Source organism: Canis lupus, chromosome 6 (assembly GCF_003254725.2).
Source record: "Canis lupus dingo isolate Sandy chromosome 6, ASM325472v2, whole genome shotgun sequence".
Lineage (NCBI taxonomy): Eukaryota > Metazoa > Chordata > Mammalia > Carnivora > Canidae > Canis > Canis lupus.
Window position 1 is genome coordinate 18,023,845 of NC_064248.1, and position 23,957 is coordinate 18,047,801.

General features: G+C 57.8%; 5 protein-coding genes across 16 annotated transcripts in view; 3 read left to right on the forward strand and 2 right to left on the reverse strand.

The window, feature by feature from the left end:
* The first annotated feature begins 762 nt into the window (after positions 1–762).
* Positions 763–6,361, forward strand: CORO1A (coronin 1A). The gene is made up of 11 exons (XM_025415749.3): positions 763–922; positions 2,487–2,685; positions 3,861–3,983; positions 4,066–4,195; positions 4,283–4,467; positions 4,621–4,740; positions 4,959–5,063; positions 5,178–5,323; positions 5,439–5,496; positions 5,609–5,824; positions 6,140–6,361. Exons 2-11 carry the CDS (start codon positions 2,488–2,490, stop codon positions 6,242–6,244), a joined length of 1,386 nt encoding a protein of 461 aa, XP_025271534.1. The 5' UTR covers positions 763–922; position 2,487; the 3' UTR covers positions 6,245–6,361.
* A 2,190-nt stretch (positions 6,362–8,551) lies between these two features.
* BOLA2B (bolA family member 2B) lies at positions 8,552–9,300 on the reverse strand. 3 transcript variants are annotated; one of them, XM_025415748.3, is made up of 3 exons: positions 9,165–9,300; positions 8,975–9,072; positions 8,552–8,694 (listed from the first exon to the last, which is right to left on the reverse strand). In XM_025415748.3, the coding sequence occupies exons 1-3, from the start codon at positions 9,225–9,227 to the stop codon at positions 8,595–8,597; spliced, it is 261 nt and encodes an 86-aa protein (XP_025271533.1). In that variant the 5' UTR covers positions 9,228–9,300; the 3' UTR covers positions 8,552–8,594. The 3 variants fall into 3 exon arrangements, with proteins under 3 accessions (XP_025271533.1, XP_025271532.1, XP_025271531.1); XM_025415747.3 differs by having other exon boundaries at positions 8,552–8,788; XM_025415746.3 differs by having other exon boundaries at positions 8,552–8,884.
* A 366-nt stretch (positions 9,301–9,666) lies between these two features.
* Positions 9,667–13,072, forward strand: SLX1A (SLX1 homolog A, structure-specific endonuclease subunit). Of its 3 annotated transcripts, XM_025415743.3 has the most exons (6): positions 9,667–9,854; positions 11,167–11,218; positions 11,307–11,639; positions 12,457–12,584; positions 12,764–12,851; positions 12,933–13,072. In XM_025415743.3, exons 1-6 carry the CDS (start codon positions 9,667–9,669, stop codon positions 12,960–12,962), a joined length of 819 nt encoding a protein of 272 aa, XP_025271528.1. In that variant the 3' UTR covers positions 12,963–13,072. The 3 variants fall into 3 exon arrangements, with proteins under 3 accessions (XP_025271528.1, XP_048966845.1, XP_025271529.1); XM_049110888.1 differs by lacking the exon at positions 11,307–11,639; XM_025415744.3 differs by lacking the exon at positions 12,933–13,072 and having other exon boundaries at positions 12,701–12,840.
* A 1,275-nt stretch (positions 13,073–14,347) lies between these two features.
* On the forward strand, positions 14,348–17,985 carry LOC112640040 (sulfotransferase 1A1). 2 transcript variants are annotated; one of them, XM_025415736.3, is made up of 8 exons: positions 14,348–14,933; positions 15,621–15,839; positions 15,947–16,072; positions 16,164–16,261; positions 16,699–16,825; positions 16,924–17,018; positions 17,483–17,663; positions 17,789–17,985. In XM_025415736.3, the coding sequence occupies exons 2-8, from the start codon at positions 15,692–15,694 to the stop codon at positions 17,899–17,901; spliced, it is 888 nt and encodes a 295-aa protein (XP_025271521.1). In that variant the 5' UTR covers positions 14,348–14,933; positions 15,621–15,691; the 3' UTR covers positions 17,902–17,985. The 2 variants fall into 2 exon arrangements, with proteins under 2 accessions (XP_025271521.1, XP_025271520.1); XM_025415735.3 differs by having other exon boundaries at positions 15,659–15,839.
* A 166-nt stretch (positions 17,986–18,151) lies between these two features.
* SGF29 (SAGA complex associated factor 29) overlaps positions 18,152–23,957 on the reverse strand; it is a 29,497-nt gene continuing 23,691 nt past the window's right edge. For all 7 annotated transcript variants that reach the window (XM_025415741.3, XM_025415738.3, XM_025415740.3 and 4 more), the window contains 6 exons: positions 20,829–20,893; positions 19,800–19,929; positions 19,576–19,722; positions 19,346–19,381; positions 19,097–19,259; positions 18,152–18,354 (listed from right to left, as the gene is read on the reverse strand). In XM_025415741.3, coding sequence (XP_025271526.1) covers positions 18,238–18,354; positions 19,097–19,259; positions 19,346–19,381; positions 19,576–19,722; positions 19,800–19,929; positions 20,829–20,893 — 658 coding nt within the window. In that variant the 3' untranslated portion in view covers positions 18,152–18,237. The remainder of the gene's footprint in view (positions 18,355–19,096; positions 19,260–19,345; positions 19,382–19,575; positions 19,723–19,799; positions 19,930–20,828; positions 20,894–23,957) is intronic.

The following is a 23,957-nucleotide window of genomic DNA, read 5'->3' on the forward strand; positions in this document are numbered from 1 at the left end:
CTGCCCTGGTCACTCAGTAGTGTGACAACCAGGAGCCAAACTCAGCAAGCATCCTGATTCTGGAGTATGCCTCTCTTGCCCTCTGCATTGCCACCTCCCTGACGCCTTCTCCAAATCCAAGGGCGACGATGGATTCCTCCTTCCTCTTGAGTGTGCAGTCTGGCTTCTACTCTGCTTGGCATCCCTGGAGCCCTCCTCTCCTCTCCCTCTGGGAGGCTGAGAGCCCTCTGGGGGCAGGAACCTGACCCTGACTCATTGACCTCTGCCGCTCCTGCAGGAAGAAGCCTCCAGAATGCCAGAGTAATTCATTTGTTCCCTGTGAGGTAGGCGAGGCAGAGGTGCTCCAGGGTGAAGACCTGAGATGGCAGAGAAGTGACTCTCCCGAGGCCACGGTTTGTAAACGGAGGAGCCTAGACGAGACCCCAGGGCTCCCCTCCTCTCGGTTCCTCGTCTGGGAGTGGTGGGGGGGGGGCGAGGAAGGCAGCTCAGCCTTAGCTGGGGGTGGGCGTGGGGGCCTGATGGGCGCTTCTGCGAACGCCAGGGACAGGATGGTGAGTGGGCTGGGGACGGACTGAAGGAGGGAAGAAGGAACAGGGTATTTTTGCATTTTGACATTACAAAAGTGCCGATTAGATTGTCAGCGAGTGGCCGGCAGCATCTGTTTGGGTTGGGAGTTGGCAGGCGCGGCCGAGCGCGGCGGAGGGCGGGGCGGCCGCGGGCTGGGGGGCGGGGAGCCCTTCAGGAGCTCCGCCCAAAGGGGCGCTGCCACCCCTAAGGAGGCGGGCAGCGGCGCTTCTCATTCATTGTCTTGACAAGAGCATCCTCAGCGGGCAGCCTCTGGCTCCGCCAGCGCCTTCCTCCTCCTCTTCCTCCTCCTCCTCTCCCTCCTCTATCCGGGGGGTCCCTCCTCTCTCAGCGGCAGGTAAGCCCGGGTCCCCGGGCGAGGCGCCGGGCATCGCTGCCCTGGGCCACCTGTGGGGCAGGCGTGAGCCGGGCGGGAGGCGGCCGCGGGGGCGGCGGGGCTGTCAGCGCGCGGCGGGGACCGGGGACGGGGCCGTGCGCGCCGCGCGTGCAGGGGGCTCGCCGGGGGGCAGGGGGTGCGCGGGAGGGTCCGTCTGCGCGTCCGGGGCGCCGTGAGCAGGCGGGGTGAGGGACCACCGCAGCCAAGATGGAGGTGGGGGGCGGGGGGCTGGCTCGCGCCGGAACGGGCGGCGGGGGCGGGGGGGCAGGGTGGGGTGAGCCGAGCGGCTGCCCTGAGCTCCGAGACAGGAAGGGGTTGAGAGCAAAACAAGAAAAGACCAAGTTCCCCTTTCCGCGGTTTCTGGGCCTGGTACCTGCAGTGGGGGAGGAGGCGGGTGGGGCGATGGCTTCCTGTTCCCCAGCCTTGGCTTCGGGGCTACCCTCGCTCCAGGCCCAGGGTCTGACCCGGGACTGATCCCTCTGGCCCCGGACTGCTTCTCCTCACACGTGCTCCTCACCTGCTGTCTGGGCAGGTGGGCCCGGAGCCTCCCGGAGCCGACCAGGGCCGACCAGGGCCGACCAGGGCAGCGGGGTGCCCCGCGAGAAGGGCCAGGGCCAAAGGCAGTCTAAGGGGTGAAACCGAGGAGGGGGTAGAGGCCTGGCGCCCACGCTGAGCAGGGAGGTGATGCAGTTGGGCTTCAGGATGGAGCCTGGAGCCTGGGGAGCCAGAGGCAACACCATCCTCTTCAGTCGCTCTCTGACCAGCCAGGTGGGAGAAGCCCCGCTGGACCTCAGGGAAATCAGTGCCACCTCTCCCTGTGCATAGTTCCAGAGCAGGTGGAAATGGCACTTAGGGGCACCTGCTCAGGCAGACTCGAGAGGCAGAGGTGTGGGGAGGAGAGAGTGGGACCCAGGCCATTTGCCTGTTTCTGGTGCCCAGACACCTGCTGGGGAGGCCACCCTGCCTCTGATGACCTGCCTCCTGGGCAGGTCAACGTGCTGCTTCCCCCTGGATGCCTAGCCCCGTGCCAGGAGGTGAGGGAGGCCAGCCCTGCCCCTGCCTTCAGGAAGCTCTCTGTGTGGGTGTGAGCAATGTGAGCTGTGGCTGCTGTGATGGAGTGAAGCTACCCTCCAGGCTGTGCCCCCAGAGGGTGGGAGGGTGAGCCATGGAGAGAAAGGGCTGTGTCTGGCAGCAGCCGACAGATGGGCTCTTGGTGCTACTGCCCCCACCCCACCCCCAGGCTCTGGAATAGAGGCTGAGGGTACAGACCAGAGGCCTGGGTGGGCAGAAAAGGTAGGCCTTGCAGGTTTGCCAGGAGTGACAAGGGGTGAGGAAGGTGAGCATGAGGGCAACAGGATGGTAGTTACAGAGGACGGAGCAGGGAGCCCAGGAAGATGCTGGGGAAGTTAGCTGAGACCCTAAACACCAGCTGAGGGGTGTCCTGGGGGGACATGGGGAACACTCTAAGGTCAGAGTCAACCTGAAGGGAGAAAGGCCCTCAAGCCCACGTGCCCCTACCCCCCAGGATGAGCCGGCAGGTGGTCCGCTCCAGCAAGTTCCGCCATGTGTTTGGACAACCAGCCAAGGCTGACCAGTGCTATGAGGATGTGCGTGTCTCACAGACCACCTGGGACAGTGGCTTCTGTGCTGTCAACCCCAAGTTCATGGCCCTGATCTGCGAGGCCAGTGGCGGAGGGGCCTTCCTGGTGCTGCCCCTGGGCAAGGTGAGCCCCTGGAGTCCTTGGGGCAGTAGTCTTCCACTTGAAGGGGCCTCTGATCCTGATTAGGTGACTGTCACCAGGCCTTCTGGGGCTGCAGCATTGTCATATGTAAAACTGAGCTGGGCCACATGAGCCTTAAGCCTCCTCCAGCTCCAACATGCAGTGGTCGCATGGAAACTGAAGCTCAGGTGACACCAGAAAGGTCATATAGCGAGTCCTGCAGACCCAGGGCCAGGTGTCCCAAGTCTTAGCCCAGGGACTTCTCCCCTCTGGAGCACAGCCTGGGCTCCATGGGGTCTGGGCAGACCCAGTGGTGCTCACGGGGTGGGAGGGGCTTGGGGCCAGGCCAGTCTGAGCCCCCATCACCCTCCAGAGCTCCAGCCAGTTCTGGCCCCGGGCTACAAGCAGGGAGGACATGAAAGGCCCTCTCCCCTCCCCCAAACCTGCCTTCCCTCTGCTTCTGCTGCTCACAACCCCCCTTCCGCTCTGTTGACCCCCACCCCCAGCACACTCCTTTGCCTTGAGGGGTGAGACAGGAAGGGGACATGGGCCCTAAGTTGTTACCTTAAAAGGGCTGATGAAAGCCAAGAGAAGAGGAAGTGGTTGTGGGGCGAGAGCTGGGTGAGCTCTTCACACAGGAAGCCCTGTGGCGGCAGCTGTCCCCGGAAGCAGCCATTTCCAAACCTTTGCTCCTGCTTGGGGCCAGTTATGACAGACTTCCCCAGTCCCTATCCTATTGGAAGGACCCATCCCCATTCCCACACTTCCTGGGGAATCCTACCCTTAATACAACCTCCCCTGCCCAGGGCCCTGGCCTATCATCCCCTGGGAAGCCTGGTTCAAGGAAGCTGGGGTGGGAGTGCCAGCCCTCAGGGCATCGGCAAGAAAGTGGGGGTAGAGATGTCAGGAGTTGGCCAGTAAGGCAGGACTGGGGCCCAGTGTGTCCCTGTTACCCAGCCCTGCACTCCTGTTGTGCACTTCTCACGGCCAGCCCTTCTGAGTTGCCCTGACACCTCTGGGATGGGGGTGGAAGACCAAACCCTCCCACCCTAGGGCCTGTCCCACCTCCCAGGGACTCCACTGCCTTCCTCTCTGGGCCTCTCTGAGGGGTGTGGGGAGGTTAGATCTGGTTCGGTGAGCAAAAGCCCCTCCCTCAGAGGCTCTGCTGTGCTCCCTAGACTGGACGTGTGGACAAGAATGCACCCACGGTCTGTGGACACACAGCCCCCGTGCTGGACATTGCCTGGTGCCCGCACAATGATAACGTCATTGCCAGTGGCTCCGAGGACTGCACAGTCATGGTGAGTAGTGGGGGGCCGGGGGAGCTGTAGCACTGGAGCTGACATCTGGAGCCCCCATGTGTCACTCGCCCCTTCTCTGCAGGTGTGGGAGATCCCTGATGGGGGCCTGACACTGCCCCTGCGGGAGCCTGTCGTCACCCTGGAGGGCCACACCAAACGCGTGGGCATCGTAGCCTGGCACCCCACAGCCCAGAATGTGCTGCTCAGTGCAGGTGCCTGTGGGGAGAAGAGGGGTGGGCTGGTTGCCTGACAGCAAAGGTGGGAGGCTCATGGCTTCTGACACCGGGGATATCACCCAGGTTGTGACAACGTGATCCTGGTGTGGGACGTGGGCACCGGTGCAGCTGTGCTGACGCTGGGCTCCGATGTGCATCCGGACACAATCTACAGCGTGGACTGGAGCCGAGATGGCGCTCTCATCTGTACCTCCTGCCGCGACAAGCGCGTGCGCATCATCGAGCCCCGCAAAGGCACTGTTGTGGCTGTGAGTTGCCATGAATCGTGACCTCTGACCCTAAGACTTTTGCCCTCCCACATACCATCAGCCAGGTCCCTAGATGCTGCCCTCTCTTGCCCTCAGCTGGAGTCTGGTGCTTAGGATGTGTGTACCTGACTGGCCACCTCCCTTTCCTTCCAGGAGAAGGACCGTCCCCATGAGGGGACCCGGCCTGTGCGTGCTGTCTTTGTATCTGATGGAAAGATCCTGACCACCGGCTTCAGCCGCATGAGCGAGCGGCAGGTGGCGCTCTGGGACACGGTGAGCGTCCAGTCGGGAGCAGCCATCAGGCTGGACTGGAGACTTAATCCCTGCCCTGCCACTTGCCTGATCCTATAGAGCCATGGGCCTCAGTTTACCCTCTGTGGGATGGGGTTTCCGCTGGTTGTTCTGTGAGGGCCCTCCCTGAGTCCCTGCCCAGAGCTCTTCACAGGCCCGATTTGGCCTAGTTCATCATTCTGTCTCACCCATCTCTACAGAAGCACCTGGAAGAGCCACTGTCCCTGCAGGAACTGGACACGAGCAGCGGCGTCCTGCTGCCCTTCTTTGACCCTGACACCAACATAGTCTACCTCTGTGGCAAGGTGTCCTAGTTGGGCAGGGGTGGCCGGAGGGAGGGAGGAGGGAGGAGGGCTGGGAAAGGAGCAGGCTGGAGGAATCTTGGTGTTGATCCTGGGGTGTGCGTCCACCGCCTGCAGGGAGACAGCTCTATCCGGTACTTCGAGATCACTTCCGAAGCCCCATTCCTGCACTATCTCTCCATGTTCAGTTCCAAGGAGTCCCAGCGGGGCATGGGCTATATGCCCAAGCGTGGCCTGGAGGTGAACAAGTGTGAGATTGCCAGGTGACTGACCCCTGACCCCGACCTGAGCATGCTCCCTGGGCAGTGCTGACCCCATGCGGACCTTCAACTCCAGCCGAGCATGCTGTGGGCACCGCTCACCTTCTTATTCCCACAGATTCTACAAGCTGCATGAGCGGAGGTGCGAGCCCATTGCCATGACCGTGCCTAGAAAGGTGATGCCCCCATGTCCCTTCCTGAGCCCTGGGCCAGGCACTGAGCTTGCACAGGTGCAGGGTAGCCGTGTGGCCCAAACACTCTCTTAACCAGCCTTGGCCTTGCCCACAGTCGGACCTGTTCCAGGAGGACCTTTACCCACCCACCGCTGGGCCTGATGCTGCCCTCACGGCTGAGGAGTGGCTGGGGGGCCGAGATGCTGGGCCCCTCCTCATTTCCCTCAAGGATGGCTACGTGCCCCCAAAGAGCCGGGAGCTGAGGGTCAACCGAGGCCTGGATACCGGGCGCAGGAGGATAGTGCCAGAGGCCAGTGGGACCCCCAGCTCGGTGAGAAGTGGATGGGGACCTGGGAGTCAGGACGGGAAGACGGATAGGGCAGGGGCTGCTACTGAGGTGGTCACTGTCTTACTGGAAGGAGGCTGATGTTTGGGCCGTGCTACATTCACATTGGGGATCCTCTGCGGGTAATCCTGAGGCCCCAGAGAACAGGTTTCATGTTTACTGGCTTGCAGCTGTCTGGGCAGCAGCTGACTGAGAGACAGAAGGGCCAAGCCCTGGGGCTCCTGGTAGAGGGGAAGGGGGGTGCCTGCATGAGGGGAGCCCAGGGTGGAGCTGGTACTGATGTGGCGCTGGATCCCCCAGGATGCCATATCCCGCCTGGAGGAGGAGATGAGGAAGCTCCAAGCCACAGTGCAGGAGCTACAGAAGCGCTTGGATAGGCTGGAGGAGACAGTCCAGGCCAAGTAGAGGACCCTAGGGCCTCAGCTGGGGCCACGGTATCACCTCCCTCCCTCCATTCACACCCTTCTCCTCAGGCCACAATGGAGATACAAAATAATAATAAAATGGCTTTATTTTCTGGTACCTCTGACTCTGATGGTCACATGAATGGAGGGTCTGCTGAACTGACTTGCCCTCGAACTTCCCCCTTGGTTACCTTGATGAGATTGGTCCATCGCAGGAGCTGGGGGATGCCACAAGAACAGGCTGTGGTAGGCGGGGGCCACCCCATGTTCCTGTGGGTTGAGAGCTGGCAGCATCTCAGGCCCCTTGCCTGGGGCCTCAGGAATTCCCACGGTTACTCAGAATTTGCCTTTCTTGGGCAACCACAACAGGCTGCACGCGACTGTACTGTCACTGTCACTTGTGGGGAAACAAAACTCACATGACACTTGGCGCTTACACGGCATGTTTCAAACTGCAAGCCCAAGAGAGCAAAATCAGGGAATCTTTTGTGAGGCAAAAGCTTACAGGTGAGGACACTGAGGCACAGAGCAGTTGAGGGGCTTGTGGGAGGCAGACCTGGGCTCAGGAGCCATCTCCCCTTCCTGGTTCCCAGTCTTCCCTGCAGTGTGGCCGCCTTGCAGTCCCTTACTCTGGGATCCAGACAGAAGAGACCCATCAGGCCCTGTCAAGTGGGGGCTTAGAAGTGGGCTTCTGATGCCCAGCTCAGTGTGTGACCCCAAGCTAGGACAAGGTGACTGGGATGGGTGTCCTGGCCACAGCAGAGCTTCCCTCATTCCTGACAGGACCACAGCAGGACTAAGTGCCTCATTCATGGCCCCCTGCCCTGCTTCAGCAAGAGGGAGAAAAACAACCATTTGAGTCTCAATCTCTATGCAAGCCATGTGACCCGGGCAAGTCACTTCTCTCCAGGTCTCAGCTGCTCTATAGAATGGGAAGGGATAGCACTGTAGCTCTGAATGCAGTAAGTGGATCCAATCAGAGGTGTGATAAAAGGGAGCAGCAAAAATCTGGACCCTGGGCCTCTTAAAGTGACATTCCTTCCCTGAGCCTGTCTTGCACATTGGTGGGGGGGTGGGGCGGGGGAGTGTGGGTATATGAGCCCTTATAGCGAAGTAGTACTTGAGGATACTTAGCCACTAGCTTTCCTCCTGGCCCAAGGGAACTGAAAAAAGTTCAGGAGAGGATCCTAGGAACACAGAAGGGTTAACCCACTATCACCATGACTTATAGCTTTACTAGCCCATTCTCCCTCTGACAGGAACAAGAGAGAGGTAGCAAGTGGGATGGTTATTTAGGGGTCAAAAAACTGGCCCTGAAAAATGGGATCAGAGTGGTGGAGTGGTTGAAGACTTGGGTTGAAGACTTGGTTGAGACCCCTCACTACCCAAGAGCCCTGGCCCCATCTGGGTCTCTTGCTGCCCTCCTGGGTCTGAGGGACCCCATCTGTGCCAGGCCTTACCAATCCTGGTACCTGTGTTTAAGATTGATACTAGGGGCAGCCCGGGTGGCTCAGTGGTTGAGCATCTGCCTTTGGGTCAGGGCATGATCCCCAAATCATGGGATCAAGTCCCACATTGGGCTCCTTGCTGGAAGCCTACTTCTCCCTCTCCCTGTGTCTCTGCTGCTCTCATGAATAAATAAATAAAAATAAATTAAAAAAAAAGATTGATACTAGGGACATCGTGCGCCCCAATTTTATGGCTCAAGGGGCTTTGTTTTCCCACTTTAACCCTATCCCTATCTCCTGCCCACAGCTCCATTCCTGAAGCCCTCATGGTCTACCCAGGGGCAATGTGGCCACATCAAGCCCTGGGCTAAAGGTTCACTGGACTTCCTCCAGTGGACCAGAAAGCATCCACATTCCAGGTGCTGTGGCGTCCTTGCTGGGGCACCACACCCCAAGACCCTGAAGGGCTGGGTAACCTGCAGGGAAGTGCGAATCCTCCAGTATGCCTCTGACATCAGGCGATGTTGGGGAGTGGGGGAAGTTTGTTAAATTGGCCATCACCCTGAAACCCGGGTACTTTTTCATCTATGTGTCCCGAAGACTGGCAGAGAGGCCAGGAATCCCCAGCAATGGCCAATGAATAGGGCTGTGCCAGGAATTGCAGAGGCTGGTGGTGCCTGCCCTGAAAAAGACTTTAAGGATGGAAGTTCGATTTTGTAAGTGGGGACACAGAGGCCTGTGTGTGAAGGACTCGTCCGAGGTAAGACGATGGAGGGCGGGCGGGCGGGGAGAAACCAGGCTCTAGACTCCAGCCCAGCACCCCTCCCACCCTCCCATATACAACACGCTGACACAGAAGCTGGCCCTGATTCATAATTTAATGGCTGTGTGGGCCTTGGGCTCTTATTTCTGGCGCTCACGGGCCCACTGCTCTGGGGTCAGGGTTTTCTGCTCAAAGGCGTGAATGTGCAGGAGCTCTTCTGCCAGGCACGTGTTCACCAGCCTGGGGGAGAGATGGGGCGAGGAAATGGAAGGCCGGAGTCTCAGTCGTGGTCCCAGAAAGCAGGGTGACCCAGGACGCTGGAGGTCCCCGGGCCCTGGGAACCAAAGGGGCAGAGGGCCTCGGTCTCAGCACAGGGATCCTTGGAAGGCGGGATCCCTGGGGCCGTGGCTCACCGTGCGGGGCCCGCTGGCTGGGGCGAGGGAGTCAGGGTTAGGGGAGGGGCCAGGGTTGTGGCTCCAGCGCTGGGATGGCGCTGAGCGAGGTATTCCCGGGACCTCACCGGTGTCTCTGAAGCAGCGGCTTCCCCTCGAACTTGGCCGACACCACCAGCACTCGGAAGCTGGACGCGCAACGGTTGGGAGTCGTGTCCTCGACTTCCTATGGGGCAGAAAGAACGGCGCGCAGGCTGTGAAGCCCTCCCCTCAGGCGCTCTTTCCCCTCGTTGGGCGAATCCAGGCCTCTCAACTCACCACATGCTCTGCCTCCAGGTCCCGCTGCAGCTTCTCCCGGAGGTATTCGGCGCTGAGTTCCATTGCAGCAGTCCAGAAGGGGCGGCAGCCCAGCCGGGATGGAACCCCGGCTTCGACCCCAGCCACACTCCTTCCGCCCTTAGTGACGCCACTTCCGCTGAGGCCCCTCCTCCCGCCCTTACTAGGGCGTCCGTAACCTCAGCACTTCCGCCCTCACGTAAGCCCGGCTTTCCGCGGTTACCATCCAGCAGCCAATCAGAGTCTGCACGAGGACGGACTCGGGCGCTAATTGGGGCCCGCCGCCTGCACCGCAGCCTGGGTTCTGCGAGCCGGTTTGAACACCCTACTCCAGCCAGGAGAGGGTGCGCGAACCTGCATTGCTGCGGCCTCTAAGGTACCTCGGGCTCGCCCCCAAACGCTCTCCCCGAGACAAGGATCTTGCGGCCCAGGCAGCCCAGCCCTCTCTGAGGTCACAGGCCCAGCAATCAACCCACAAATCCCGATGGGCCCTGCGGGGGGCGCGGCGAGGCCCGGGCCCTTCTTCGGCGTCTACCTGCTCTACTGCCTGAACCCTCGGCACCGGGGTCGCGTCTACGTGGGGTTCACCGTCAACCCTGCTCGTCGGGTCCAGCAGCACAACGGGGGCCGCAAAAAAGGCGGGGCCTGGCGGACCAGCGGACGCGGGCCCTGGTAAGAGGGAGCGGATTACTATCCGGAGGGAGGGCTTCAAGAAGGAGGCGGGGCTCGAAGGAGGAGAGGCCTGCCGAGGGGGCGGAGCCCTGTGGTGGCTGCTACAGGGCCGGAGGTGGGGCCCCGGTAAGCAGGGCGGGCCTATCACAGGGGAGGAGCGTGGCGAGGGGGCGGAGCCGGGGCCCCGGTGAGCAGGGCGGGCCTATCACAGGGGAGGAGCGTGGCGAGGAGGCGGAGCCGGGGCCCCGGTGAGTAGGGCGGGCCTATCACAGGGGAGGAGCGTGGCGAGGAGGCGGAGCCGGGGCCCCGGTCAGCAGGGCGGGCCTATCACAGGGGAGGAGCGTGGCGAGGAGGCGGAGCCGGGGCCCCGGTGAGCAGGGCGGGCCTATCACAGGGGAGGAGCGTGGCGAGGAGGCGGAGCCGGGGCCCCGGTGAGTAGGGCGGGCCTATCACAGGGGAGGAGCGTGGCGAGGGGGCGGAGCCGGGGCCCCGGTGAGCAGGGCGGGCCTATCACAGGGGAGGAGCGTGGCGAGGGGGCGGAGCCGGGGCCCCCGGTGAGTAGGGCGGGCCTATCACAGGGGAGGAGCGTGGCGAGGAGGCGGAGCCGGGGCCCCCGGTGAGTAGGGCGGGCCTATCACAGGGGAGGAGCGTGGCGAGGAGGCGGAGCCGGGGCCCCGGTGAGCAGGGCGGGCCTATCACAGGGGAGGAGCGTGGCGAGGAGGCGGAGCCGGGGCCCCGGTGAGTAGGGCGGGCCTATCACAGGGGAGGAGCGTGGCGAGGAGGCGGAGCCGGGGCCCCGGTGAGCAGGGCGGGCCTATCACAGGGGAGGAGCGTGCGAGGAGGCGGAGCCGGGCCCGGGCAGGGCCTATCACAGGAGAGGAGCGTGGCGAGGGGGCGGAGCCGGGGCCCCGGTGAGCAGGGCGGGCCTATCACAGGGGAGGAGCGTGGCGAGGGGGCGGAGCCTGTGAAACAGCTGTGGGATGATGAGGAAGGGTTTGGGGAGGAAGGGGACGATGATCTGGGCTTGGCCCGGCGACAGCACGCTGATGGACAAGGCTGGGGTTAGAAAAGAGAGCCCCCAAGGGAGAGGCGCTGAGGAGGGCTCTTAAGTACTTCCGCTGGAGGTGGGGCCTGAATTGGCAGGTGCTAAGGGACTGACCTCCGCGAAGGCGGCAGGGCCCCGCGGACTGGGTTTGAAGCCGGGTGGGCGTGAGGCCTTCGCTCTCGGGTCGGACTGGGGTTGAGCCATGGCGAGGGGATTCGGCTTGACCCGGGCTGGGGCGGGTCTCACGGGCCTCGTTCTTGTCCCCAGGGAGATGGTGCTTATCGTGCACGGCTTCCCTTCTGCCGTGGCCGCCCTTCGGGTAAGAAAGGAGACGAGGGTGGTGGGAGGAAGGCCGGGGCTTGGCGCCTCCCCCGGGCGGCCCTGAAGCCCCTACTCCCCGCCCGCAGTTCGAGTGGGCCTGGCAGCACCCAAGGGCCTCGCGCCGCCTGGCGCACGTGGGCCCGCGCCTGCGCAGCGAGGCGGCCTTCGCTTTCCACCTGCGCGTGCTGGCGCACATGCTGCGCGCGCCGCCCTGGGCGCGCCTCCCGCTCACCGTGCGCTGGCTGCGCGCCGACTTCCGTCGCGAGCTGTGCCCGCCGCCGCCGCCACACATGCCGCTGGCCTTCGGGCCTCCGCCGCCCCGCGCCCGGGAGCGCCGCGCGGGGCCCTCGGCTGACCCGGAGCCCGAGCGCGACCGAGACGCCGACGCCTCCTGCGCCCTGTGCGCGCGCTCCTTCCAGGTGAGCCGCCCACCTGGCCGCCAGGGCCGGCTTGGGATCCAGCTGCTCATGGAAGGACCGGGCGGCCCAGTGACAACCTTGGTCACCGCTAAAATGGGGATGGTACTTGCTGCCATTCTTCGAAACCGGCACCGTCCTGCTCAGGGCCTTTGCTCTTCCCCTTTGACTGTTAGCTTCTGCCCTAGACCTTCACTTCGGTCTTTATAAAATGCCTTCTCCTTCTCCACGAGGTCTTCCTTGGCTCTCCATCTAAAACTGCACTTCTTTCTTGTACACTCCCCTGCCCCCCCTTTTTTTTCCTTTAAAGCCTAAGGACTTACTAACATAGATGGGTTTTTTTTTTTAGATCTTATGGTCAGTTTCTCCCCTGCCCCAATACAAGGCAGTTCTTGTTCACTGCTGTAAAAAGGTCTGGCAAAGAGCAGGTGGCCAATAAATATTTAACAAATTAACTGGGATGATGGGCCTGACTTCTGAGCTCTCAGGAAGTGTGTAAGTTGAATACTTGCCATTCAGAGATTAAGTGACCTGCCTGAGATCACTTAGCATGTAAGAATTATAGGTCTGGCTGCAGTGGTCATGCTGTTTATATAATCACTGCTAATGCTCAGAGAAAATTGGCTGGCTTAGTCCCTGTAGACAAGTAGTATAACCTCTCCATGACTCAGGTCCATCTGTAAAATGCAAATAATAGTATGTGTGTCATAGCGTTGTTAATGTAGAGCCTCTGCAACAGTGTCTGGTCCATAGAAATCCTGAGTGTTAGCTACATCATTCCCCCTGGTTTTCTCTCTCACCCACCTGCCACCTTCGACAGGATGAAGAGGGCCCCCTGTGCTGCCCCCACTCTGGCTGCCGCCTAAGGGCCCACATGATCTGCCTAGCTGAGGAGTTCCTGCAAGAGGAGCCAGGGCAGCTTCTGCCCCTAGAGGGCCAATGCCCTGGGTGAGTCCAACACTCCCACCCCAGCCTGGTCTAGCTCTGGGAAGATGGTGCCAGTTGTCTATGTCCAGGCCCAGGCCTGAAGCTGAGATAAGCTAAGTCCTTATCTTGGCACCCAGGGCCTAGCCTGGAGGCAGCTTGTGATCCTGACTGTATCTCCTACCAACCGTACCCCTTGGTAGCTGTAAGAACTCAGTGCTGTGGGGAGACCTGATCTGGCTGTGCCGAATGGGCAACGAGGAGGAAGAGGAGGACTTGGAGTTAGAAGAGGTGAGAGGTGGCTTGGGCCTCAGACTCCCTAGCCCACCCCATACCTGAGGCTGCCTTTGACCAGTTCTCTTGTCTCTACAGGAACACTGGACGGACATGCTGGAGACCTGACCCTGACTCACCTCAGCAGCCCCAGCCCTCTGCCCACTCCGTCTGTGCCATCCACCCCCCGCAGGGGTCTAGGCAATTTTTACTTGATTACAATAAAGAGTCTGAGTTAAGGGAACTTTGTGGTGTTTGGGGGGGCTGGTGCTAGGAGGCAGAGGCCCTGCGGGTCACTGGGGCCTGAGGAAAAGAGGAGAATTGGGAGGGGTCACTCGCCAGCATGGACCAGCCTCTCTTCTTCCTAGAGGTCTGTACACCTCAGCTTTCCCCAGCATGCTTGTGATGGCACAGAGTCCTTTGAGTACTTGGGAGACTTAGAGCCCATCTAAAATCAGTGCCCAGGGCAGCCTGGGTGGCTCGGCGGTTTAGTGCTGCCTTTGGCCGGGGCATGGTCCCGGGGACCCGGGATCGAGTCCCATGTCAGGCTCCCTGCATGGAGCCTGCTTCTCCCTCTGCCTGTGTCTCTGCGCCTCTCTCTCTCTGTGTGTGTGTCTCTCATGAATAAATAAAATCTTTAAGAAAAACAAAAATAAGTATTTTCTGAAAGAAATCACCTTTAAAAAAACAAAATCAGTGCCCAGCTTGACTTTGAGCTTTATTTACATTTTTTAAAGATTTTACTTACTGGGATGCCTGGGTGGCTCAGTGGTTGAACATCTGCCTTCAGCTCAGGGTGTGATCCCAGGATCGAGTCCCATATCGGGCTCCTTGCAGGGAGTCTGCTCCTCCCTCTGCCTGTGTCTCTGCCTATCTTTCTCTCTCTCTGTCTCTCATGAATAAAATAAAATCTTAAAAAACAAAAACAAGTATATCCTGAAAGAAATCACCTTTAAAAACACAAAATCAGTGCCCAGCTTGACTCTGAGCTTTATTTACTTTATTTAAGATTTTACTTACTGGGAAGCACCTGGGTGGCTCAGTGGTTGAACATCTGCCTTGAGCTCAGGGTGTGATCCCAGGATCGAGTCCTGTATCAGGCTCCTTGCAGGAAGCCCAATGTGGGACTTGATCCCGGACCCCAGGACTATGACCTGAGCCAAAGGCAGATGCTCAATCACTGAGCCACCCGGGTGCCCTGACTTTGAACTTTAATCCAAATAGTAAGGACAAAGGCCAAGAGCAGGGTGGGTAGGGGGATACATGACCCCATGGCCCGGTGGCTCTCCAGGCCCCAACTCCTGGTCTCTGTGCGGAGCCCCTTCAAACCCAGTGAAAGAAAAGTACCTTGTGGGGGCCATGGTTCTGTTACCCATTGTGAGTGAATCCATGCAATCCTCGGGAGCCGTGGAGCTGGACTCACTCCCAGGGTTCTTGCTCTTTCCTCCTGCCCCACCTCTTCTGCCCCTCCACCCCCACCCCTCCCATTGCTCCATACTGGCCTTGTGGTCAGAGGTCAGAGTGACAGTTCTAGAATGCTTGAACTGCTGGGGGTCTGGGGTCCACTCCCAGCCTGAACCTTTGATATCTTCAAAACTGGCCTGGAGCCAGTAGGAAGGTGAGTGGCTTGCTCACAAGCATGCCACCTTTCCCCTCCACTCTGCACTCTCAAATCTGGCTAGCTCCATTAGAAAAAACGTCAGTTGGCCCGCCCTGCAGGGGTGGAGTTAGAGGGCAGGTCAGGAGCCAGGATTACAGCTCAAAAAACACTCCCAAAATAAAAATGAAAACATATTGGACCTTTTGCCTAGTTTCAGTCTTCCTTTTATTTTCTATATCCTAAACCCACATCTTGGGTTTTCAGGCCAGTCTAAGCTTGGTTCTGGTAGGGCTGGTCTCAGGAGGGGAGCAGAGTGGGACCTTCCCACTCTAAACTCCACCCTTTCCTTCTTGGAAGACAGCCAGATCCCATCGCTGGCTCCGATCCCTCCCACTTTGGATTTATAAACCCTCAACTCAGAAAGCAGTTCTGCACTCCCCACACTGCCCCAGTAAGCCACAGCACAAAGTAGTCAGGAGGCCAAGACCCAAAGAGATCTGGTGAGTGCCGGGGGGGTGGGGTGGGCTGGGCCAGGCCTCCCTCCCTTTGCAGGGCTAGCTCCTCTCTCTCTCTGGCCTGTACTGGCCTCCTTGCCCTTTCTCTTTATGGGGCATCTCAATCTGCCAACCACAATCTGGAATGAAATCCCCTTCTGGTGACTCATCACTTTTGCTCATCTGCATATCAGACTCTAGCTCCCAAACAGGCTCAGTTGCTCAGCTGCCTGTTTATCCTTAAGCCAAGACGGGAGTGTGATTGGGCAGGAGGGATCACAGGCTCAGCTAGCCTTTGGAATGTTTCCCTGTGTGAGGGGCCCCAGGGGCCCAAGGGGATGGCAGGGAGAGCAGGCTGATACTGTAGGCCAGGGGCTGCCAGAAAGTAGTGGGAGAAAGCAAGCTGGCAGGCGGGGAGTTAGGCCAGGCAGACATTAGAGTAGTTCTCTCAAGTGCACAGTGGAGTCTCCTGGAAAGCTTCCAGAAAACAGGTTGGGCCCTGAGAGACTGATTTAATTGGTTTGGGGTGTGCCTCCAGGCACAGGGATTTTAAAAAGCTCTGCAGGTAAATCAAAGGTGCAGCCAACTGCATGACCCACTGCATGAATGTCACATCTCAGCTTGAACCCCAGCTCCCACCACCCACTAGCTTTGTGAGCAGGGGCAAGTCAGCCTCAGTTCCTTATCTTACAGCAAGATTTCAACACATGGCATATTGTGATGTTGTTAAGGCAAGTAGACCACACTCTGGTCCTTGACGCAGCATGGAGGACATTCCCGACACCTCGCGCCCACCACTGAAGTATGTGAAGGGGATCCCTCTAATCAAGTACTTTGCAGAGGCACTGGAGTCACTGCAGGACTTCCAAGCTCAGCCTGATGACCTGCTTATCAGCACGTACCCCAAATCTGGTAGGTGATGAGGGCCACCCACCCCTCTCCTGGGCCACAGTCCCCTGCGTTGGGCCAGTAGAGGCCTGCCCTTGGTCCTGCTCACCTCCCCTCTGCCTGCTCTCCAGGCACCACTTGGGTGAGCGAGATCCTGGACATGATCTACCAAGACGGTGATGTAGAGAAGTGTCGCAGGGCCCCCGTCTTCATCCGGGTACCCTTCCTTGAGTTCAAGGCTCCAGGGATTCCCACAGGTGTGTGGTGGGGCTCTGGGGATGAGTGGAGCAGAGGGAAGAGGCAGGACTGGGCTCCAGCTCAGCAGACCTTTCTCTACCCATGGCACAGGTTTGGAGGTTCTAAAAGATACACCAGCCCCACGACTCATCAAGACACACCTGCCCCTGGCCCTGCTCCCCCAGACCTTGTTGGATCAGAAGGTCAAGGTGAGTGGCAGCGGAATCTAGGGAAGGAGGCCACTGGGGCCATCCTAGCTTTGGCCCTCTCTGCTGGGAAGGTCTCACGGTAAGGGGGATGGCTGTCTGCTTCATCGTGTGGTGGGGGGTCAGTGGAAGTGAGACTTCTCTGTGCAGAGCTGAGAAAGGCAGTCTTCTCTAGGCCTCCTCAGGCCCGTGGAAGAGAGGGCTGGTGAAAACCTGGCATACCTTGTTCCAAATCTGGGTATGGCAGCACTGAGAGGATTAGATTAGCATAAAATAAGGTTCCAGGGACCACAAGCAAGTCAGCCTCTAAGCCTGTTTCTCCCTTTGCCAGACCAAGAGCTAACTTCCTCATAGGGATGCGCTGAAGGGTGGAACTGCCTGGCTTGCTGTGTGGTGATGATGCTTGGGGGGGCTGTCTGTGTGTGGGGGATGTCCTCCAGGTGGTCTACGTCGCCCGCAACGCAAAAGATGTAGCTGTCTCCTATTACCACTTCTACCGCATGGCCAAGGTGCACCCTGACCCTGACACCTGGGACAGCTTCCTGGAGAAGTTCATGGCTGGGGAAGGTGAGCCTGAGTCTGGAGGAAGGAGTGGGGTGGAGCTGAGCAGCAGCCAACCAAAACTAATACCAGCCTCTGTGTCCATATCTCCCCCCCCACCCCAGTGTCCTATGGGTCCTGGTATCAGCATGTGCAGGAATGGTGGGAGCTGAGTCACACTCACCCTGTTCTCTACCTCTTCTATGAGGACATGAAAGAGGTGAGGCTACCTGCTGCTGCTTCCCTCCAGGTCCCATGTGGAGAGGCAGGGACCTGCCGAGGCCTTCTCAGCCACCTGCCTTAGCCAGTGCCCTGGTCCCCCCGCCTGCCTTCCTGCCCGAGACTTGGGGCTACAGTGTTACCTGGGCAGCAACACTGTGGAGCTCAGATCTCAGACCTGAGTGACACCGGCCATTCCCTGCTGTTGCTCTCCCTGGGGCCACAGTTATTAAAGAGGACTGTCCCTGCCCTCACCCATCAGTACCCAAACAAGAGGGCCCAAGGGTCACAGGGCAGGGGCAACTAATGTGCCCCAGGGAAAGACAACCCAAGTCAAGGAGCCTGAGGCTGAGAGATCTCTAAGTGGAAGTGGCCAGATCCCCTGGGGAGGAGCTGGGTGGCCTCCCTCTTGTTTGCTCAGTAAGCAAGCCCAATCTCCACTGAAAAGCCCCTCTGCTGCTCCAGAACCCCAAAAGGGAGATTCAGAAGATCCTGAAGTTTGTGGGGCGCTCCCTGCCAGAGGAGACTGTGGATCTCATTGTCCAGCACACGTCTTTCAAGGAGATGAAGAACAACTCCATGGCTAACTACACCACCTTATCTCCTGACATCATGGACCACAGCATTTCTGCCTTCATGAGGAAAGGTGAGTACCCATGCAGGATGGCCATCTGGGGAGGCAAACATGAAAACGGAGGCAAGAGTTGGCCTGGGCCATCTGGGGCCTGCTCTGCAGCCGGGACCTGCAGCCACCTTCCCCTCCACCCACAGGCATCTCGGGGGACTGGAAGACCACCTTCACTGTGGCCCAGAATGAGCGCTTTGATGCCGACTATGCCAAGAAGATGGAGGGTTGTGGCCTCAGCTTCCGCACACAGCTGTGAGCAGTGCCCCCAGGAGGCACCCAAAGGCCCCGTGCTCTGACACAGCCAGCCCCCAGCTTCAAAAATAAAATTCCATTGGTATTACACTGAGAGCCTTTAATGCAAGCAAAAAGCAAACCTGAGCTGGAAGGAATTCCCCCTGGGATCAAATGAAGCTATCTTCCCTCCCTCCAGCTCTCCAATTCCCCAACCTGCCCTGGTATGGGGAGGGGCAGAAGGGCCTGGAAAAACAAAACCGAGGAGACGTGGGCAAAGGGGAACAATATTTATTTGCCACAATCTTTTGTTGCATTCCCCTGGGGGAGTGGCAGGAGATCTTGAGTCTGCCAGCCCACTTCACTTTTTCTTGGGCTCCTTACAAGCCACCACGTACCTCTGGGCCACATTGAGGGGAGGGGAGTAACCATCTGCATAGGAGGTGTCTTCAAACAGGACTGAATAGTCATCCTGGGGCTGCGGCAGGGGGCAGACAGGAGGGGCTAGTCAGAGACCCCCAGGCAAGGCCCCCCAGCCCAGACTGACAGAAACCTCTGGTACACGGGCTCCCAGCCTCTCCTGTCCCCATCTTCACTCAGAATTTAGTTCCTGCTATGACACAACCCTATTCTCGGCAACAAAGTGCCAGGGGACAAAGAGCAGGGAGGAGGAAGATTCGCGGTCTACGTTGGGGGGATTCTACATGGAGAGTCTGGTGCCTTTTGGGGACCCTCTAAGAAGGAGATCAGGGAAAACACCGAGGGCAGCAGGCAGGGATCCTGGAGGAAGCAAGCAGAGCAGCCTTGAAGCTGCCATCAGGTGTTGGGTCACCAGCACAAGGGAGCATGGCCTCAGATGAAGAAAGGCCAGTGGTGGATGAGTCAAGGCAGGGAAGACAGGTCCTGGGCACAGTGCTTCCCACCTCAGGGCTGCTCGTCTCAGTGCAAAAGTGGGGTGAGACTAGAGGATATACTGGTTCCATTCCACTCGGGGTTTGCTAGGACTCTGAGGATTAGCTGGCACTGCCTTAGGGGACAGGGCTTGAGGGCCCCTATGGGGCAGAGTAAGCAGGAGAGAGGGAGAAACTTGCAGGACTCTCTTAGCTCAGAGGGGCTGTCAGATGAGGACAGGAGGGGAAAAAGTGGAAGGTGACCCCAAGACCATCTGGTCAGCCCAGTCCTGGTGTCATGGTCTGTCTCCCCTGCAGGGGTTACCTTACCCGTTGTGGGGGCGTGTGGATCAGGGCACGGTAGAAGCAGGTGGTCTGAGGATACAGGGCCAGCACGAGCTGCTCCTTCTGAAATAAGGCTTCGGGGTCTGTCTCTGGGTTGGCTTTCCACTGGGGCAGAGGGATGATGCGCCGCCGGCTCAGGGTATGTCTCCTGGAAGGGGGGCTTAGATCAACCCACAGCCAGGTGGGAGGCTCCTTCCCAGCAGCTTCCATGGTCCCTCCCTGCCCAACACTCACTCTTTGCCTTCTTCATCAATGTCATCTACCTCATACCTGGAGAACAAAGAGAAAACAGAGGATGCAGGGAGATGCACGGTCCGAACCGGAGAGCGATGAGGAGGGGAAGCATCCCAGGGAGCTGGAGTCACACATCATCCCTGTCCCCACAGGGACCCTGGAGTGGGGTGGGGGGCTCTTCTCCCAGCCTACAGATGGGAGAGTCCACGGAGGGCCGGGTGTCCACTTACTTGTTGGTGGCGTGGCTGTAACTGACCACCTCAGCCAGGATCCACTGCTCATCCCCATCCACGGCCTTGACCCGGGCAGCCACCTTGTCTCCAGGTTTGGCCACGTAGTCCCCAGAGGCTGGAATGGCCCCACAGAGGGGTGGGGGCCTGAGGATGAACTGAGAGGTTAGTCCCAGCCCCTCCCTCCTGTCAGCTCCGCCCCTTGACCCCGGGCCTGCCCTCACTTGTCACCAGGTTTCCCGATCCACAAGGGCAGGGTCATGGCCGACTGCTGCAGCAGCGTCATCAGCACCCCCCTGCGCATGGTCTTCCGGGGGGGCTCCGAGTCATTGTACAGGCCCGCGATCTTGGCCGCTGCAGGAAGGAAGCGCGCCCCTGAGGCCCCAGAGATGGGGCTCCTGCCCCGGACCCTCGTTTGTACCGGTGCACGGAGCCATCAGTGGAGCTCAGCCTGGGGCCCACCTCCTTAATTACCACCAAGGGCCCCCCAGCAGATGCTTGCCGTCAGAGGCCCAATCTGCTCTCACAGATCTGGTAGATGTTGCTCTCAAGATCCCCTTGCAGGGAAGGAACCAAAGAGGGCAAAAGAAGGGTTCTGAGGTACTGGTCACATCTGTTTGCTTGGTTAGTGAAAATTTCATAAAGTTCTCTGTACAGTTAGGTCAGTCCTCTACTGAGTAGATGTCATTCAATAAAAAAAAGAATGTAGACAGTCTCCTGACCTTCTCAGGCATGGCTCAACACACTCAAAGTTGCACAAAGCCAACTGGCAGTGTGACGTTTTGATAGGCAAGCAGCCTGCCTACTGTGGGTTCACTGAAAGGGTAAGAGAGGTGGGAGAGCCACAGCAGTCTAAAAGTTCAGATTTGGAAGCCAACACCCTCTGTAAACTCCCATCTGAAGGATGGTTCTCACAAAGCAGCAGGTTGCTTACCGCAGCAAGAAGTGTGAGTGGGGGAGGGTAGCAGGAAGGAGGCTACTGCCTCAGGTACAAGGGGGAGAGAAGCCTTAGGGGACGGGGCACAATCTTCCAAGTCTGTAGAGGGTCACTGAGAGCCCCTGCCTCTTAGCGCTGGTAATGACCTCCAACCCCTCCCAGACCCAGGCTGCCCAGATGTGCTTCCCCATCAGAAATCCACGGAATGAGCACATGGGGCTGAGGTGGCAGGACTCCCTCCTGCAGGAGCCATGACTGCTGCTCTCAGAAGGCCTCACTCCGCCTGGTCAAGAAGTGCCAAACGTCTCCCACTCACCAATCCGCCTTTCTTCCAACAGAGACTTGATTTCCGCTATCTTATCTAGAGCTTTCCGGAGGATACTGAGGGTGGGGAGAAGGGAGAGAAGAGATCTGGATGAAGCACAAAGCACAGACTTCCTTTTCTGCTTATAGTAGGCTGAGTAACAGACCAGACCTACTGCCAAAACTATAAACCCTAAGTATTTTTTCAATTCATTCATTCATTCATTTTTTATTTACTTATGATATTTATTTATTTAGGATATTACTTAAGATATTTATGATTTTAGGGACACGTGGGTGGCTCAGGGCATGATCCTGGTCCTGGGATTGAGTCCCACATCGGGCTCCCTGCAAGGAGCCAGCTTCTCCCTCTGCCCATGTCTCTGGCTCTCATAAATAAATAAATAAAATCTTATAAATAACATCTATATCCAATCTGGACTCGAACTCACAACCCCAAAATCAAGAGTTGCATGCTCTACTGACTGAGCCAGCCAGGGGCCCCTGTGCTCTTTTACATTTTAAGGTCCTTAAAACTGACAGGGTAGGGGGATGCCTGAGTGGCTCAGAGGCTGAGCGTCTGCCTTCAGTTCAGGGTATGATCCCAGGATCTGGGATGGAGTCCTACATTGGGCTCTCTGCATGGAGCCTCTTTTCCCTCTCTGCCTCTGTCTCTTTCTGTGTCTCTCGAATAAATAAAATCTTAAAAAAAAAAAAAATCTTAAAAAAAAAAAAAAGAAAAGAAACTGACAAGGTAAGGAGAGGCTGCAGGCCCAAAGAATCCAAGAGGATCCCAGAGTGGTAACCATAGCAGAGAGAGATGCATTTGACAGAGCCTGGAGAAACTGCGCTGCAGTGGTAGCTGCCTGGAACAGTGTGGAAATGTAGAGGACAGAAGTTAAAGCTCCGGGTCTGCCCAAGCTGGGACATGTGAAAGGAGATACCCTAGAAGACTGTGGGGAGTTCTCTGGGCTCCAAGCCAGGCTGAAGGATGAAAGGAATTTGAATTTGTCTCTGAAAGGCTGCAGCGCCAGGAAATCTCTAGAGTAGTTTACGGGGTTCCAGAATGACCAGGGCCCAAGCAATCCAGCAGGAGTGAACACGATCCTCACTAGAGGAAAGTTTCTTCATCCTAGATCTTGAGGACTCTCCCCCCAAAAGGGAATAATCTTTTTAAAAAAGAGAGAGAGGGTAGCCCTGGTGGCGCAGTGGTTTAGTGCTGCCTGCAGCCCGGGGTGTGATCCTGGAGACCCGGGATCGAGTCCCACATTGGGCTTCCTGCATGGAGCCTGCTTCTCCCTCTGCCTGTGTCTCTGCCTCTCTCTCGCTCTCTCTGAATGAATAAATAAATCTTTAAAAAAAATAAAATAAAAAAGAGAGAGACAAAATTGTTAAACGAAGACACAAGGGGTTCTTTTCCATTTGCTGCAAATCAGGATGAAAACCAGCCAGGGAAGCCCTGGACCATGTGCAAGAGCATCACAGGACCTGGGCTAGCTCCTGAGGCTGGCTCTTGGTGCCCTTTCAGTTTCCTAAGGGTTTTATTTATTTATTTATTTATTTATTTATTTATTTACTTACTTACTTACTTACTTACTTATTTACTTATTTTTTAGGTATTCATGAGACACACAAACTGAGAGAGAGAGGCAGAGACACAGGCAGAGGGAGAAGCAGACTCCCTGCAGGGAGCCTGATGCGGGACTCGATCCCAGGACCCCAGGATCATGCCCTGAGCCTTGCTTAACTACTGAGCAACTGAGGTGCCCCTTCCCGAGGGTTTTAATTAATTTACTAAGACATGTGTGGTGAAGAAGAGTGCTGTAGGAACACACAGTGACATATGTCTCCCATCCTGACTTGGAGCCTTCTGTGGGCAGAGGTGGCGCTTTGCTCTGTCACTTGCTCCCATGCCCAGCATGGCACTCGGTGCTGACAGAGACTCTAGTGACGAATGTATGAACTTTTGAGAGTCTGAAAAAGTGAAATAGCAGGAGAATTGTTAAGGGGTTGGGCCCTGCAATTCTTAAGTAAGCTTATAAATGTTTAACTCCAGGTAGGTCAGTGCCAGAGGACAGCGTACACCAAACTAGTTTCAGAAACAGTCAGTTTGCCAGCAGTTAGGTTGCTCTAGCATGGATGAGTGGGAAAGGGCCTGACTGTGGCCAGATGACAAATCTGCAAATCAGGAAGGAGAGGGGGCAGGAAGGGTGGGCTGGGAAGCCAGTAGGCAACATCAGCCATCAAAAGGCACGTGTTTCCTCCTGCTTAAGCCAACCCCACCCCAGCTCAGCACAGGGAGCCCCATCAGGTCCCTCTGTCTAAACTATAAAGCCTGGAATCTTCAGCTCCCCCTCTTCCAAATGGTCCCCCAATTTTATTCCAGAACCTGCACTTGAACCCACCCTTGCTTCTCCATCCCTACTGCCACTAACTTGGCTCAATTCCACCACCATCTCTTGTCTGGCCTCCTAACTAGCTTGAATCTCACCCCATCTAACCCCACACAACAGCCAAGGGTTTCTCTGCTGCTTTACATCTTTGCTGGCTCCCTATGGCTTCCAGGATAAAGTCCAGTTACTGGAAGCTCTCTACCTCCTGCCTTGCCCTTCTTTAGTCACACAGGACTGGTTCTCATTCCTCCAGTGTGCACATGTGGCACACACTCCTCCACAGCCTCTGTCGTGTCCACCTGCTGACCCTTACTTCAAGTCTCTCCTCCTCCCTGTGGCCGTCCCAGTGCCCCAGGCACAGTGAGCCCACTTCTGTTAGCCCACCAACGACACTGCCCTGGTCACTGTTTTCTTAGGGTTCCTCTCCTTTCCAGACTGTGTGCCCTTGTAGGCAGGGTCCTCTCTATCCTCATGTGCCTGTATGGGGACTGCCCAGCACCAGGCACAGGGTAAATACCAGCAAAGATTTGCAAAACAGGGCAGACCGGGTAGCTCAGCGGTTTAGTGCCGCCTTCAGCCCAGGGCCTGATCCTGGAGACCCGGGATCAAGTCCCACATCGGGCTCCCTGCATGGAGCCTGCTTCTCTCCCTCTGCCTGTGTCTGTATCTCTGTCTCTCTCATGAATAAATAAAATCTTAAAAAAAAAAAAAAAATCTAAAAAAAAAAAAAAACAACAAAAAACCAAAAC

Coding starts and splice junctions, on each gene's coding strand:
- CORO1A (XM_025415749.3), top strand. CDS start 2,488: ATGAGCCGGCAGGTGGTCCGCTCCAGCAAGTTCCGCCATGTGTTTGGA. Junction 4,196..4,282: donor GAATGTGCTGCTCAGTGCAG/GTGCCTGTGGGG, acceptor GATATCACCCAG/GTTGTGACAACGTGATCCTG. Junction 4,741..4,958: donor AGGTGGCGCTCTGGGACACG/GTGAGCGTCCAG, acceptor CCATCTCTACAG/AAGCACCTGGAAGAGCCACT.
- BOLA2B (XM_025415746.3), bottom strand. CDS start 9,227: ATGGAACTCAGCGCCGAATACCTCCGGGAGAAGCTGCAGCGGGACCTG. Junction 9,073..9,164: donor ACCTGGAGGCAGAGCATGTG/GTGAGTTGAGAG, acceptor TCTGCCCCATAG/GAAGTCGAGGACACGACTCC. Junction 8,885..8,974: donor CCGCTGCTTCAGAGACACCG/GTGAGGTCCCGG, acceptor CCCTCGCCCCAG/CCAGCGGGCCCCGCACGGTG.
- SLX1A (XM_025415743.3), top strand. CDS start 9,667: ATGGGCCCTGCGGGGGGCGCGGCGAGGCCCGGGCCCTTCTTCGGCGTC. Junction 11,219..11,306: donor CTGCCGTGGCCGCCCTTCGG/GTAAGAAAGGAG, acceptor CCCCGCCCGCAG/TTCGAGTGGGCCTGGCAGCA. Junction 12,852..12,932: donor AGGACTTGGAGTTAGAAGAG/GTGAGAGGTGGC, acceptor TTGTCTCTACAG/GAACACTGGACGGACATGCT.
- LOC112640040 (XM_025415736.3), top strand. CDS start 15,692: ATGGAGGACATTCCCGACACCTCGCGCCCACCACTGAAGTATGTGAAG. Junction 16,073..16,163: donor GGCTCCAGGGATTCCCACAG/GTGTGTGGTGGG, acceptor CCCATGGCACAG/GTTTGGAGGTTCTAAAAGAT. Junction 16,262..16,698: donor TGTTGGATCAGAAGGTCAAG/GTGAGTGGCAGC, acceptor GATGTCCTCCAG/GTGGTCTACGTCGCCCGCAA.